The sequence below is a fragment of the Podarcis cretensis genome, assembly GCF_951804945.1.
Source record: "Podarcis cretensis genome assembly, chromosome: 14".
Taxonomy (NCBI): Eukaryota; Metazoa; Chordata; class Lepidosauria; order Squamata; family Lacertidae; genus Podarcis; species Podarcis cretensis.
In genome coordinates, this window is record NC_137183.1 from 30,489,194 (window position 1) to 30,503,286 (window position 14,093).

General features: G+C 49.5%; 1 protein-coding gene and 1 long non-coding RNA gene across 2 annotated transcripts in view; one reads left to right on the plus strand and one right to left on the minus strand.

Moving 5' to 3' along the window:
- Positions 1–8,531: 8,531 nt before the first annotated feature.
- Positions 8,532–14,093, minus strand: part of LOC307202646 (heparan sulfate glucosamine 3-O-sulfotransferase 4-like) — an 89,179-nt gene continuing 83,617 nt past the window's right edge. The window contains exons 2-3 of the mRNA XM_079952803.1: positions 13,033–13,708; positions 8,532–9,698 (exon numbers count right to left, since the gene is read on the minus strand). Of these exons, the coding sequence (XP_079808929.1) occupies positions 13,072–13,708 (637 nt within the window). The 3' untranslated portion in view covers positions 8,532–9,698; positions 13,033–13,071. The remainder of the gene's footprint in view (positions 9,699–13,032; positions 13,709–14,093) is intronic.
- Positions 8,632–13,487, plus strand: LOC307202666. The gene is made up of 3 exons (XR_013832963.1): positions 8,632–8,771; positions 10,534–10,629; positions 13,353–13,487. It is a non-coding gene; the product is annotated as an uncharacterized lncRNA (long non-coding RNA).

Here is a 14,093-nt window from a genome sequence, read left to right on the forward strand (position 1 = left end):
CAAAGGCCTGGCAGAACAGCTCCGTCTTGCAGGCCCTGCGGAAGGATGTCAAGTCCCGCAGGGCCCTAGTCTCTTGTGACAGAGTGTTCCACCAGATTGGAGCCACAGCTGAAAAAGCCCGGGCTCTAGTTGAGGCCAGCCTAACCTCTCTGTGGCCTGGGACCTTCAGGATGTTTTTATTTGAAGACCGTAAGTTCCTCTGTGGGACATACCAGGAGAGGCGGTCCCGTAGGTATGAGGGTCCTAGGCCATATAGGGCTTTAAAGGTTAAAACCAGCACCTTAAACCTGATCCTGTACTCCACCGGGAGCCAGTGCAGCTGGTATAGCACCGGGTGAATGTGATCTCGCAGCGAAGACCGCGTAAGGAGTCTCACTGCAGCATTCTGCACCCGCTGGAGTTTCTGGGTCAGTCTCAAGGGCAGACGCACGTAGAGCGAGTTACAATACAGTGGTGCCTCGCAAGACGAAATTAATCCGTTCCGTGAGGCTCTTCGTATAGCGGTTTTTTCGTCTTGCGAAGCAAGCCCATTGACAGCTTAGCGGATTAGCGCTATTAGCGGTTTAGCGGCTTTTAGCGATCAGCTGTTAAGCGGCTTATCAGCGGATCAGCTGATAAGCAGCTTAGCGGCTTAGGAAAAGGGGGGGGAAAGGGGGGAAAACCTGCAGGAACTCGCAAGACATTTTCGTCTTGCGAAGCAAGCCCATAGGGAAATTCGTTTTGCGAAGTGCCTCCAAAACGGAAAACCCTTTCGTCTAGCGGGTTTTCAGTCTTGCGAGGCGTTCGTCTTGCGGGGCACCACTGTAATCCAGTCTGGAGGTGACCATCGCGTGGATCACAGTGGCTAGGTCAGGGCGAGAGAGGTAAGGAGCCAACTGCTTAGCTTGGCGGAGATGAAAAAATGCCGCCTTTGTTGTAGCTGCAATCTGTGCCTCCATGGAAAGGGAGGTGTTGAAGATTACACCCAAACTCTTAACGGACGGTGCTGGCACTAATTGCACCCACGCAAGAGATGGGAGTTGCCCCCCCCCAATCCCATATCATCCCTTCCCAGCCAAAGGACCTCTGTCTTCGAAGGATTTAACTTCAACCGGCTCCCACGTAACCATCCAGCCACAGCTTCCAAACATCTGATCAGTGTGTCTGGGGCCGAGTCAGGATGGTCATCCATCAACAGATAGAGTTGGGTGTCATCAGCATACTGATGGCAGCTCAGCCCAAAACTCCAGACAAGCTGGGCGAGGGGGCGCATAAAGATGTTGAAAAGCATTGGGGAGAGTATTGCACCCTGAGGCACTCCACACATCAAGGAGTGGCGCAATGCCAGTTCCCCCCCAAGTGCCACCCTCTGTCCCCGACCAGAGAGAAGCTAGCGCAGCCATTGAAGGACTGTGCCCTGGATCCCCATGTTGGCCAGGCAGTGGTCCAGGAGTTCGTGATCGACCATGTCGAAGGCTGCTGACAGACCTAGAAGAATCAGCAGCCCTGACCCGCCTCGATCCAGCTGCCTACGGCGATCATCTGTTAGGGCGACCAGAGCCGTTTCGGTTCCATGACCAGCGCAGAAGCCGGACTGGAATGGATCCAGGGCCTGGGACCCCTTTGCTGCCTGTGTTGTGTCCTCCAAGCACTCTCCTGGATGGGTTTTTAAAAATGTTTTCATTGCAATAAAATATCCACGGGGTGATGGCAAGGATGAAGTGCAAGAACCCAGCTGCCTCTGACAGCTCAGCTACTAGAAGGCCAGGAAAAATAGGCTGCTGATAAACGGACATTTGGAGGGGCTGCCCTCAGGCACAGAGGGCCACATCTTGAGCAAGCCAAGGAGAGGCAAAACCAAAGCAACCAGGATGGGTTCAGGGGGTCAGCCAGACCAGTTCTAGGTAAAGCCTCTCTCTCTCTCATACCCCCCAACATGCCACAGAGGAAAATCACAACGTACGACTTTGGGGCTGTGCTCTTGCTGGAGCCAAGTGACTTGCACAAGAGTATACCCCCCCAAACACACATGTCTTTTGGGACTGCACTCCCACATGAGTTATGTAACTTGCATGATGGCAAGACTCTAGCAGGGGCCAGGTGACTGGTCCATGAGCACAGACCAGAAATGGGCATCTTTGGGGGCTATCCCAGGATCCAGTCAGAAACTGGGATGGCTTCTGTAATTCTGGGATGACCTGCTTAAAGCAGGATATTTGAGGGGTATGCTCTCTTGACCTCTCTGCTAGCAGGCTGGAGGCAAGAGCTGTCCCTAAATTCTCACAAGCAGGAGGAGGCAGGAAGGAGACCCCCCCCCAAATATCAATATAACCCTGGGAGTGATGGAGCACAGATGAGGGGCACCGTATGCCCTCCTGAGCCAAGACCTCTTATTAATCGCTGGGCAACTCACTGGCAGGCCCTTCTCTAACAGGAGGAATCAATTTACTTTGTTCTGATCAGTAGCCACACCTTTCACTTTGAGTGCCGAGTTGCCCCTTTGGCCTCACTGAAGTGATCGTCGTGGTGAGAATCCACCTGCTGATCACGCAAATACGGCCAATGATCAGCCTGGCACCCCCCCCCCCCCCCAGTGGCCGGCGTTTGCACTTATGCAATCGGCAGTCAGATCTTCACGACTGGCAGGCAGGGAACGCGATCTGCAGGCAAATCTGTTTTGCAGCCAACCCTCCCTAAAAAAGGTCAACAACTTTGGGTTAACCTAAAAAAAGCTCAACAACTCTGCAGTGTGGGGGGTGGTGTGACAAAAACGTTTTTCGCACTGGGTACCACCTGACCGTGCTACGCCTCTGCCCAAATGGCAGAGGGGTTGGCTCCCATCAGACCACCCTCTGGTGCAGGACACACCTATCAGCTGCACTGGCTAGGAGCACCGGTCCATTTCCAGGCCCAGTTTAAAGTGCTGGTATAAACCTGCAACCACCCTACCTGCACAGCTTTGAGGCCAGGGGATCTTCTCCTGAACCTAGCCAGATATTAAGATTCGCTGCAGAGGTCCTGCTCCAAGGGCCACGACTCAGTGAAGTAAGGCAGATAACCACCAGGAAGATGGCCTTTTCAGTACTGGACCCCAGTTATGGGACAGCTATCCCAGAGGCTGACCTGGCACCTTCCTTGGAGTCTTGTTGGCTCCAGGTGATAAAGACCTTTCTATTCACTCAGGCCTTTTATAAGGGTGGTATGTATATAGATGCAGGTATCATATTTTAATATAACTTCGTCTTGCTGGGTGGTTGACAAATGTCACAAATAAACAAACAAAAACTGGCCTTTCAGACTGCAGGAAAGGATGCCTGCCTCATAACAGTAACTTGGAGCTGGGCTTCCAACATCGACTTCCTCAGTTCTGTGGAATAGTGTTCCTGATGAGATGTGACAGGCGCCCACTGTCTGTACATTCTGGAAACAAGTGGAGACATTGATGTTTTGACAAGCTTTTCCATGTGGATGAAGGCACCTGCCATACCTGTTCATTTTTTATTGTTTAAAAACCCCATTAGTTATTTTCTCTACTGTTCTTATTGCACATTTGTTAATAGCCTTGAGATACATATAAAAGGAGATCTGTTGTTGTTGTTGTTGTTGTTGTTGTTGTTGTTGTTGTTGTTGTTATCATCAGTGCTTTTTTTCTGGGAGTATGCAGGGGGATGCATACCCCTAAACATTTTGTGAATCTGTTTGGCCTCATTGAGGGGCAGTATTTCAATAAGAGTAGGAAATATGAGAGTACCCCTAAACATTTTTCTAGAAAAAAAGCACTGATGATGTTGATGATTATATTATCTGCCTGCCTATCTAGGGAAAGAGGGTGGAGATTTCCATCTCTCCTCCTGCCTTATGGCTCCCTGCAACAAGCTTCCTGGTTGCTGGGGTTCCTGAGGGCAATGATAGCCCTAGGTAGTTCAGAGTGTCCTTTAGAAAAAGATGAAGGTATTGTAGGATCCTTTCTGGCAAAACCAAGGTGAAAGCCTTTCTGTTCCCTGAATGTAGGCACAAAACGGTTCTGCTCCTGTTGCCTCTGCTATGGTACTTAGAGCACAGAGAGCAGCTTGTTGGTGTTGCTCTACAGGCTTGCACCTGCTGCATATGCCCCCACCAGGGGCTGCATACATCTGGCCACTCATGTATGGACTCAATGGGTTTTTGAGGCTGGTGTGCCTGTCTGGGACTGCAAAAACTGAGCAGGGGGGGGGGGGTCCTCAGGATTCTGGCAGACCACATCCCATAGAGACAGGGATGTATTCCATTTGGTGCATCACAAATTGTGCAGATCTGCTCTTTAAGGAAATCTGCTAAGATACTTGACACAACTCCCAGAATTCTTTGCTTTTCTCGCATGCTGCTTTTCTTTAATGCTGTACAGCAGCAGACAGCATTTTCCCTTAGGCTCAAGTTCAGGGGAGAGTGGAAATGCCCAATCAATCAATCAATCAATCAATCATCATAGAGTAGGAAGGGACTTCAAAGTTCCTCCAGTCCAACCTTACCTGCTCAGTACTTGTGTACATCTGATGAAGCTGAGTATTATAAAATACAAGACAGACAAAAGGAAGTAGTTCTTTATGCAGTTCAGAGTTAAACTATGGATCTCGTTCCCACAGGAGGCACTGAAGACCAACAGCTTTAAAAGAGGATTAGACAAATTCATGGAGGGGAAGGCTATCCATGGTTATTGAGCCATGATGGCTGTGCTCTGCCTCCATGGTCAGAGGCAGCAGTGCTTCTGATTACCAGTTGCTGAAAACCACAGGCAGGAGAAAAGCTCTTGTGCTTAGGTCTTGTTTGCTGGTTTCCCACAGGCAACACGTTGGCCACTGTGAGAACAGGGATCTGGACTAGTTGGGCCATTGGTCTCATCCAGCAGGCTTTTCTTGTGTTCTTAGTTCATGAGATCCACATCCAACGCATTCCTGATAGAACACCTCTACTTACAACCTCTGAAGAGGGAGAACTGGCCAACTTCCCAGGCCTTCCCTGCTCCACTGCTCCACAGCTTGTACCATAAGGACTTCCTTCCTCATATTTTGCCTCAATCCCCTTCCTAGCAACTGGGACCCTCTAGATCAGGATCTGCCCTCTGGAGCAGTAGAAAACAAATTTGCTCCTTCAATTTCCTGACATCCCTTCAGATTTCTGAAGACGGCTATTGCACCTCTTAATCGCCTCTTTTCTGGGCTAAATATACCAAACTCTTTCAACCTTTTCTCATAGAAATCCGTCTCCAGATGAAAGGGAATAGAGAAGTCTTGTGATTCACTATCCTATTAAGGAGAAGAGGCACTATTTCTGAAAGGAATTCGTCATTTGAAAGCTTGTTAGGCAAGAAGCACGACCAGTCCTGCTGCATTTTTGCAAACTCTAAATCAGGGGTAGCCAACCAAGTGACTTCTAGATGTTTTGGACTACAACTCCCATCATCCCTCATGCTTACTGAGGCTGATGTGAGTTGCAGCCAAACCTGCTCTAAATCAGAAGCAGATTTAGGGCAGTGTGAGCCCACACCAGGCATGCAGCTGAGGAGGGTGCCTTCCTAAAGCCCAGTAAGTGCTTGTCTGGCTTTGGAAAGGAGGTATGATGGTTCTGACAGGGTCCTAAAGTCTTCCTTCCTCCTTTCCAAAGCCAGGCAAACACTTTCAGGCTTTGGGAAGGAGGTGTGAGGGCTCTAGACCCCTGCCAGAGCCTCATGACTCTTTCTCAAAGTCCAGCTTGGCTTAAGCCAGGGCTGCAATGGCTGTGGTAAAAGGTAAAGGTACCCCTGCCCATACGGGCCAGTCTTGACAGACTCTGTGGTTGTGCGCCCATCTCACTTAAGAGGCCAGGGGCCAGCGCTGTCCGCAGACACTTCCGGGTCACGTGGCCAGCGTGACATCGCTGCTCTGGCGAGCCAGAGTCACACACGGAAACGCCGTTTACCTTCCCGCTGGTAAGCGGTCCCTATTTATCTACTTGCACCCGGAGGTGCTTTCGAACTGCTAGGTTGGCAGGCGCTGGGACCGAGCAGCGGGAGCGCACCCCGCCGCAGGGATTCGAACCGCCGACCTTTCGATTGGCAAGTCCTAGGCGCTGAGGCCACAGCATTGGCTGTGGGGAGGGCATCAAATGGCCTTGCACTGGGTGGCATATTATAAAGGTCTGCCTCTGTTCCAAATGCTGCCATTGTGAAGAATGCCAACCCACGAGGGACCCCTACCATTTCCATTCTACGCTTTTGCATTTGGCTCCAAGGCCTGAGATTCCTCCAACCCTGATCTATACTGAGCCCTCAGTTATCTGAGGCTTATACCATAAGCATCCGGCAACACTCAAATGGAAAGAAAGAGATGGTGGTGATGTATCTGTAACGGATAGGACAAATATCATGGGAAACATCCATCCCAATCCTGAATGAGTGGCTGAGCAAGGACTGTACCTCTTCATAAGTGTGGTTCATGCCATGCATGAATCAATTCAACAGACATTCTGAGTCTTGTGGCCTTTGTCATTCAAGCTCAAATGTACACAGATTTCACTTTCCACTTCTCAGGACTCTGTTGCTGTCTCCCCCAAGGCTGGTGCTCTTTGTGGGGGGTGGGGGAGAAGCTTTCCTTTAATAGCAAGACCCACACTTTATTTTGGGCAGTGGCTCCAACTGTGGGGCACCAGCCTAGGCAGGACGGGGAAGGGAGCCAGCTTTCTGCTTGGCACACTGATGGCAGAGCCCTGCAAAGCTTTCAAGGGAACAGCAGGTGGGCACAGCCCTCTGTCTGATTATCTAAAAGTACTATGGCCCTTGCATCTTCAAAGGGCACACAAAGAGGAGCATTTTCTGCCTTTTCCTTGCTTTCATCTTAATTCTGGTGATTATTTTGTACAGCTGCAAGGATCTGTCTAACTGAAGCTGAAAACCTTACTCAAAATATTTGCCTGTTTGCCTAACACAATGCCACCACATCGTCATTTTTGAACCTCTGGTGACTTTTTAAACGTCTGGTGGAGGCGTGGTGTGGCTGCAAGGAGAGTGAGTGCCCTCAGAGATGCTTCCTGAGCAGGAAGGGCTTTGGCACCAAAACCTTTCTCTTTTGCCTAATGAATATTCCACCCTGCCTTGGTAACACCCACCGCTAATAGTGCTTAATGGTGCCTGTAATTGGTGTCTCAAGTTATTCAAAAGTAAATTTACTAGAAAATAATTAGCAATTTTATAGTTCACTACTTCTTCATTTTGTTGATTAAAAAAAAAAGAGAGAGAGGGAAAAAACCCAGTTGTTTTTTATCAGATGACACAATAGCATGAGGTTGTGAAATAGCTAATCCCAGCTTCCTGAACCGGGATGTGTGGATGCCAGACAGAAAACCTCCAAAGCTATTTCCCTTTGCGGTCATTATGCAGCACAACGGGAGGATTTAACAGACCTGACCTTACCCACTTTCCTTTTAGCCAGGAAGTCCAGGTAAAGGCATCGCCACAGCTGCATTCAGATGCCCTGCAAAACCCAGCTGTGGAATATCTTGCATGCCTGAACTTCCATCAGCTTCAAAGTGGACAGTTCATGAAGGACCTGCTAAACCACAATTCCGGAGCTGGTTGGCAGGTGGAGTCACAAGTCACCATTATGGCCATGGCTCCTTCTCACATGGATTTATGAAGCTGAACAGATGGAGAGCAAAAGCAGGCAAGCAGCCGCCACCACCTACCCATTGCACTCTGGGAAGCTCAGATCATGCAGAACTGTGGTTAGTGCCAATCATAGCTTGGTGTGATGTCAGAGTTGAGCCTCACTGAGATGAGGGGCCCTTTTCTGTGCAGGGCAAGGAGACAGGCTGCTTGCATCAGGAGTTGAAGAGGCAAGATAAGGCAGCTGAGAGGCTGGGGTGGCCGGGACTGGGTTCTGATCTCCACTTGGCAATGAAGCTCACAGTGCTCCCCCTGGTTTCAAGGGTGTCCCAGTCTTTCATTCTTGCTGCCCTGTCTCACAGGGTTAGTGGCAAGAACGAAGAAGGAAACCCTGAGCACTTTTAGAATGTAAAAAGAGCCTGCTGGATCAGGCCAAATGGGCCTATTTAGTCCAGCACTCTGTTCTCACAGTGACCAACTAGATTCCTGAATGGGAAACACTGTCTCCCCTCCTGTGGTTTCTAGCAACTGGCATTTAGAAGCACTGCAGACTTTGGGAGAAATAAGAGGATGGAGACATATGTGGGATAAGTGCCATGGTTCCTCCTTGGACCTCTCCCTCCTGCCTCTCCCCACACCTGTAGTTCTGCAATCAAGGTCCAGCTCTGTCTAGCAAAGAGGCAACAAGGCTTCCTTCTGTTGACACAAACAGCCCCAGCTAAAATTCAAAGGGTGTGTGTGTCTGTTGTGCTTTGTGCTCTTTCACTACCTCATATTTAATCCTCCCTTCTTCAGGTAAAACAGAGAGTGGCTTTGTCAGGTTTCCTGCTGGCTGATCAAATCCCACCCCTCCCTGGAAACAACAGTGGCAAATGCAGCAAGCCCAGCCCTCCCCCTCCCCCCTGCCCACCTCATAAAGGGAGCAGAGAAAGGCAACTGCCATGACAAGGTTTTTATTGTTTAGTCAGGTTTGGCTCCAGATTCACACTTGGTATTTCCATATCTCTCAGGTAGAGGGTGATGACACAGAGGGGGGAGGGGAGGCGTGAAGACAGCGGATGGATGGAAGAGGGAGGCAGCTTAAGCAATTTAGCTCCTGGGCGATGAATGCTCCCATTGTCAATCTCTGAACTCCCCCCTCCCCCAGCTTTCCAGGACAATGACTCATCCAGTCTCTGTGAGTAGAAAATTAAATATAATTTATGCTTTGCTAATTGAAATCAAATACAAAATTCAATCTTCTGTGTGCTGGGAATACTGACATTTAAAGAGGGGAGGCAAAAGCCCAAATCCAAGGGAGCGCTTTCTGAGCTGGTGGCGAATGAGGAGGTCATCTTGCGTAGCAAAAGCGGATGGGTGGAGCTGAGGACTTTCACCAGTGTGGCTGATGCCAGCCAACTGCCAGGAAGAATAAATCCCCCAGATGCCATCATCTCTTTGCACTGGGAGATCACCAGTATGCTGAGACTCCAGGCCAGCAACTTCTCCACAGAGGTGGAGGGTGGGTCACATGAACGGTAAAAAAACAACACACACGCACACATGTAAATAGCCCCACTTTTTTGTGCTTGGGAAGAACACTGGGATGCTAGTCAGATTTCCTGAATCTCTGGGTGGGCGAGACCCAGGCCTTCCCTTCCCTTTGGCCTTGTGGGGCCGCTCCCGAAGTCAGTCTCAGGGGTTCCACCCATATCAAAAATAAACATCTGAATGTATGGTGCAGGATGCAGGGTGTGTGTGGAATGGCTCTTGCCCTTCACTCGCATCAACTGGGCATTTCCCCAGCACAGTGGCCACCTCTTGGACAGGAAGAAGCTCCTAGCATCTCTTGCCAAGGTCTCAGTCAATCCTTCTTCCCCTCTGGATGCACAAAGAGGATCAGTTGACTCCACCAAGAGTAGCCAAAGAGGGTCTTCCCTTGGCGTGTCCTTTACGCTCAGGATTCTGCTGGTCTGGAAATGTGGGGCGGAAGGAGGCGATTGTCCAGGTGCAAAAGGGATGGTGTTGCCCCCATCTTTGTCCATTGAGCAAATTCCCTTCAATTGTGGTGGCCAGTTCTGGACCCAGATTTCAGGCTAGGCCCTTTCCCCAACTCAGGCAGATTCTGTGTGGAGCAAGGAGGAGAAAGGCAGCAGTTAGAGACAGCCAAGACATAAAATCATAGAACTGTAGAGTCAGATGGAATCTCAAGGGTCATCCAGGCTAACCTCACACAGTGCAGCAATCACAGCCAAAGAATCCCTGACAGGTGGCCATCCAAACTCTGTTGAAAAACCTCCAGTGAAGGAGAGTGTCCACTACCTCTTGAGCGAGTCCGTTCTACTGTCGAATAGCCCTTACTGTCAGAAAGTTCTTCCTAATGTCAGAAACGTCTTTCTTGTCATTCAGGCCCTAGCCCAGGCTTCCTCAACCTCGGCCCTCCAGATGTTTTGAGACTACAATTCCCATCATCCCTGACCACTGGTCCAGCTAGCTAGGGATCATGGGAGTTGTAGGCAAAAAACATCAGGAGCGCTGAGGTTGAGGAAGCCTGCCCTAGCCTCTGGAGCAGCAGAAAACAAGCTTGCTCCATCTTCTATGTGACAGCCTATCAGGTATTTGAAGATGGCTATCATACCATGCTCTCAGTCTTCTCTTAACCAGGCTGAACATCCCCAACTCCCCCAACCGTTTCTCATAAAGCTTGGTTTCCAGACCCTTGTCATCTGGGTCACTCTCTTCTGCACACCTTCCAGCTTGTCTATGGCTCCAAAGTCCCACACATGAGGATCTCTTTGGCTTTGCAAAGAGCTACGGCTACCTTGCTGTAGCTCGTGTGTGTGTTTAGTTTGAATAGCTGTGGTTGGTAGGCCACACCATTTTTTAAGTTATTCTCCTATTTGTTTTTCTTAATGGTCCTGATCTTGGCCTCTTGTAACCTGAATGTTCCCCTCCATCAGCTGATCTCCAATTGCCATTTCTCACCTAGAGGAAGAATGAAAGAAACTTTGTCACTGTTTTGTTCTGGCTGGTGCAAGATGACAAAGGAGCAGCAAGTGAGTGCCATTGCTCCAATTATACAGCAAAGTCCCAACTCCCACTTGACTAGCAAACTGCCTTGGTCCTGAGCAGAGGGGGTGGCTACACAACTCCTGTTGTATTTGCCCAACATGCTTGATTTTACCATGGGGTCAGGATTGTGGGGGTAGGGAATCATGCTGAGCTGCATGATGAGGCCGCAGCTGTGCCCAGTGATTCCCCCCCCCCACTGAATACTGGTTTTTTTTTCTCAATGAGGGGCATCCCCCAGCTAGTCAATGAGGAGCTCAAAAAACCTGGTAAGAGTTAAAAATGAGTCCTTCACCTGAATCCATTCATCACTGTGAATTAAATTGCACAACAACATGGCTCTCATTTAGCAGAGGAAATGACAGTTTAATAACATGTGAAACAATTTAAAGTCAGCCCCGGTGCAGATTTCCAATTTTCATGCAATAATAATTTGAGTGGGGGGTGGAGATTGCGGGGTGGGGGGTGGGGAGGAAAGAATGTTTTATGTCAGATGCTGTTTTTACTCCTAATCGGGCTAATATGAACCGACATTTACTTGTGTGGAAACAAATGGTCCCATCCTGGAGCCCAGCCTCCTGCCAAAAGTTGACAAATGAATTTAGCACCTTTTTCCTGATCCCAAGCTTGGGGGCCACTTGACTGGGTAATGAAGCGCATGATGTGCTCTCAGCCCCGGGGTGGCTTTGCCTCGTTACGGAGCCATAGCTGCCTTCCGTGGCATTTCCAGTATTTAGCTTGATCAAGAGGGCGTCTGCATGCCAGAATCAAAGCTGAGCCTGGAGTTTGGCAACAGGCATCATGCACGTGCATCTGTGGCAACGAGACCAGGCTGACAGATGCGGGGAAAGAAAAACAGCTGCAGAAATGGCTCTAACTCTCATTAAAAAAACCAGAGGGGGACTAAAATGGACTGATGTGGAAATGAACTGCCTCAAACTCCCCACCCCCCTAATTCATGAATGGCAGTGGAATGGACTCCTTCGGAAGGTGGTCAACTCTCCTTCCTTGGAGGTTTTTATATGGAGGTTGGATGGCAAGCTGTCATAGATTCTTAATAATAATAATAATAATAATAATAATAATAATAATAATAATAATTTATTTATACCCTGCTCATCTGGCTGGGTTTCCCCAGCCAATCTGAGTGGCTCCCAACAGAATATTATTATTATTATTATTATTATTATTATTATTATTATTATTATTGAAATAAAACATCAAACGTTAACAACTTCCCTAAATAGGGCTGCCTTCAGATGTCTTCTAAAAGTCAGATAGCTGTTTATTTCCTTGACATCTGATGGGAGGGCATTCCACAGGGTGGGCGCCACTACCGAGAAGGCCCTATGCCTGGTTCCCTGTAGCCTTACTTCTTGCAGTGAGGAACTGCCAGAAGGCCCTCGGAGCTGGAACTCAGTGTCTGGGCTGAACGATTGAGGTAGAGATGCTCCTTCAGGTATACTAGGTCGAGGCCATTTAGGGCTTTAAAGGTCAGCACCAACAATTTGAACTGAGCTCGGAAACATACTGGGAGCCAATGTAGGTCTGTGATTCCTGTATGACAGGGGGTTGGACTTTGGGTCCCTACAGTTCCATGATTCTAAACTTTCTTCTTCACAAAGCTTTGTTTTCATACCCACTTACATGGGCTGAGGAGAGACCAGGGAGGTAGCTTTGACAGGCAGGAAACTGGGCAGTCTGGCTTGAACTTAGGAAGGCTAGAGGAAGCTGCCTTACACTAAGCCAGACCACTGGTCCATCAAGCTCAGTGTCGTCCACAATGACTAGCAGCAAAGGCTCTCCAGGGTTTCAGGCAGGGTGTCTCTTCCAGCCCTACCTGGAGATGCCACCAGTGGGGATTGAACCAGGACCTTCTTCATGCCAAGCAGGTGCTCTACCTCTGAGCTATGATGTGCCTTCCCCAGAAGCGGTGCAATTTCAATCCTAGCAAAAAAACTTTCTCCAAGGGAAGGAGAAATTCTCCAACTGTGTCCTGGAGCCCCTCCATTTAGTTGCAGTCAATAGAAAGTGAGTCACTGATGGAAGCCCTAAGGCAGGGGTAGCCAGCACAGTGGTCCCCTTTAGACATTGCTGGACTCCCAACTCTCATAATCCCCAACCATTGCCCAAGCTGGCCACTGGGGCTGATGGGAACTGGAGTCCAACCACACCTAGAGTCCAACCACGCCTGGTTGTCTCCCCCTGCCCTAAGGAGTGCATCTGGAGAAACCCCAGGCAGAATCTTAGCGGTTCTTTTCCAATGGGAAAGCCTTCCAGGAACTCAAAGTCCAGTTTTGCGACCCTATCATGCCCTACAGAAGAGTTTCATCACACACACACACACACACACACACACACACACACACTGCTGATGACAATTCATTTACCTCTGGATAGGAGACAACTTCTTTCTGCCTGCCACAGCATCACTTATCCCCCTCTTCCTGCTCCCATTGGAAATCCTGGCCCGTCATTTGGTAAAACATGACATTGAAGGGCTTGTAAAATTTCCGGAGCCTCTGGATTACATCCCGATCAATTTTGGGGTGAGTTCGGCCCTTGGACTTGCCCAGGCACCGGGGGGCACTGCTGTCCTCCGGCTTCTTCAGGCAAGGGAACCCCTTGGTCTTATTGAAATAGAAATATTTCTCTGACACCACCCTCTTGAGGCCCAGGAAATCCTGCACTTTGGCCATTTCCCCGGCAGGGTCCGTGATGAGCCGTTCCCCGCTGACAAAGTGGATCTGGGAGAGCGGGAAGTACTGGAGCCAGCTCTCCAGGTGCAGCGCATAGATCCCAATGCGGATGGCGCTCCAAGAGGCATCGATCAGCCCGAGAGTCCGGTTCTTGAAAGCCAGCACCTCAAAGGTGGGGATCTCCGGCTTCTTGGAGAGCGTCTGGGTGTAGTCGGAGATGGCCCTGGTGACGGGGTTCCTGACCACCACAATCAGCTTGGTGTCCTTGGCCATGGAATGGATGCGCTTGGGGGCCTCGTTGGTGACAAAATAGCTGGGCGTCTTCTCCATGGTGAGCTGGCCCTCCAGAGTCTTGGGCATCACATCCCTAGAGGGCAAGAGAAAGGAGGAGTTTTGTTGGCCACAGACAAAGGCAGTGCCTGGATGTCCCACCCACCTGCCAAAGGATCAGCATGAGCACATCAGAGTTGGAAGAACTTCAGAAAAGGGCAACTAAAATGATGAAGGGGATGGAATGGCTCCCCTATGAAGAAATGTTGCAGAATTTGGGGCTGTTTAGAGAAAAGGCAAGTAAGCGGTGACATCATAGAGGTTTATACAGTTATGCATGGCATATCTCATGACACTAGAACTCTTGGACATGCAATGAAGCTGAAGGTTCAGGACAGATAAAAGAAAGACCTTCTGACCACAGCACATAGTTAAATTGTAGATCTCAACCTTCCCCAGGAGGCAGTGGTGGCCACTAACTA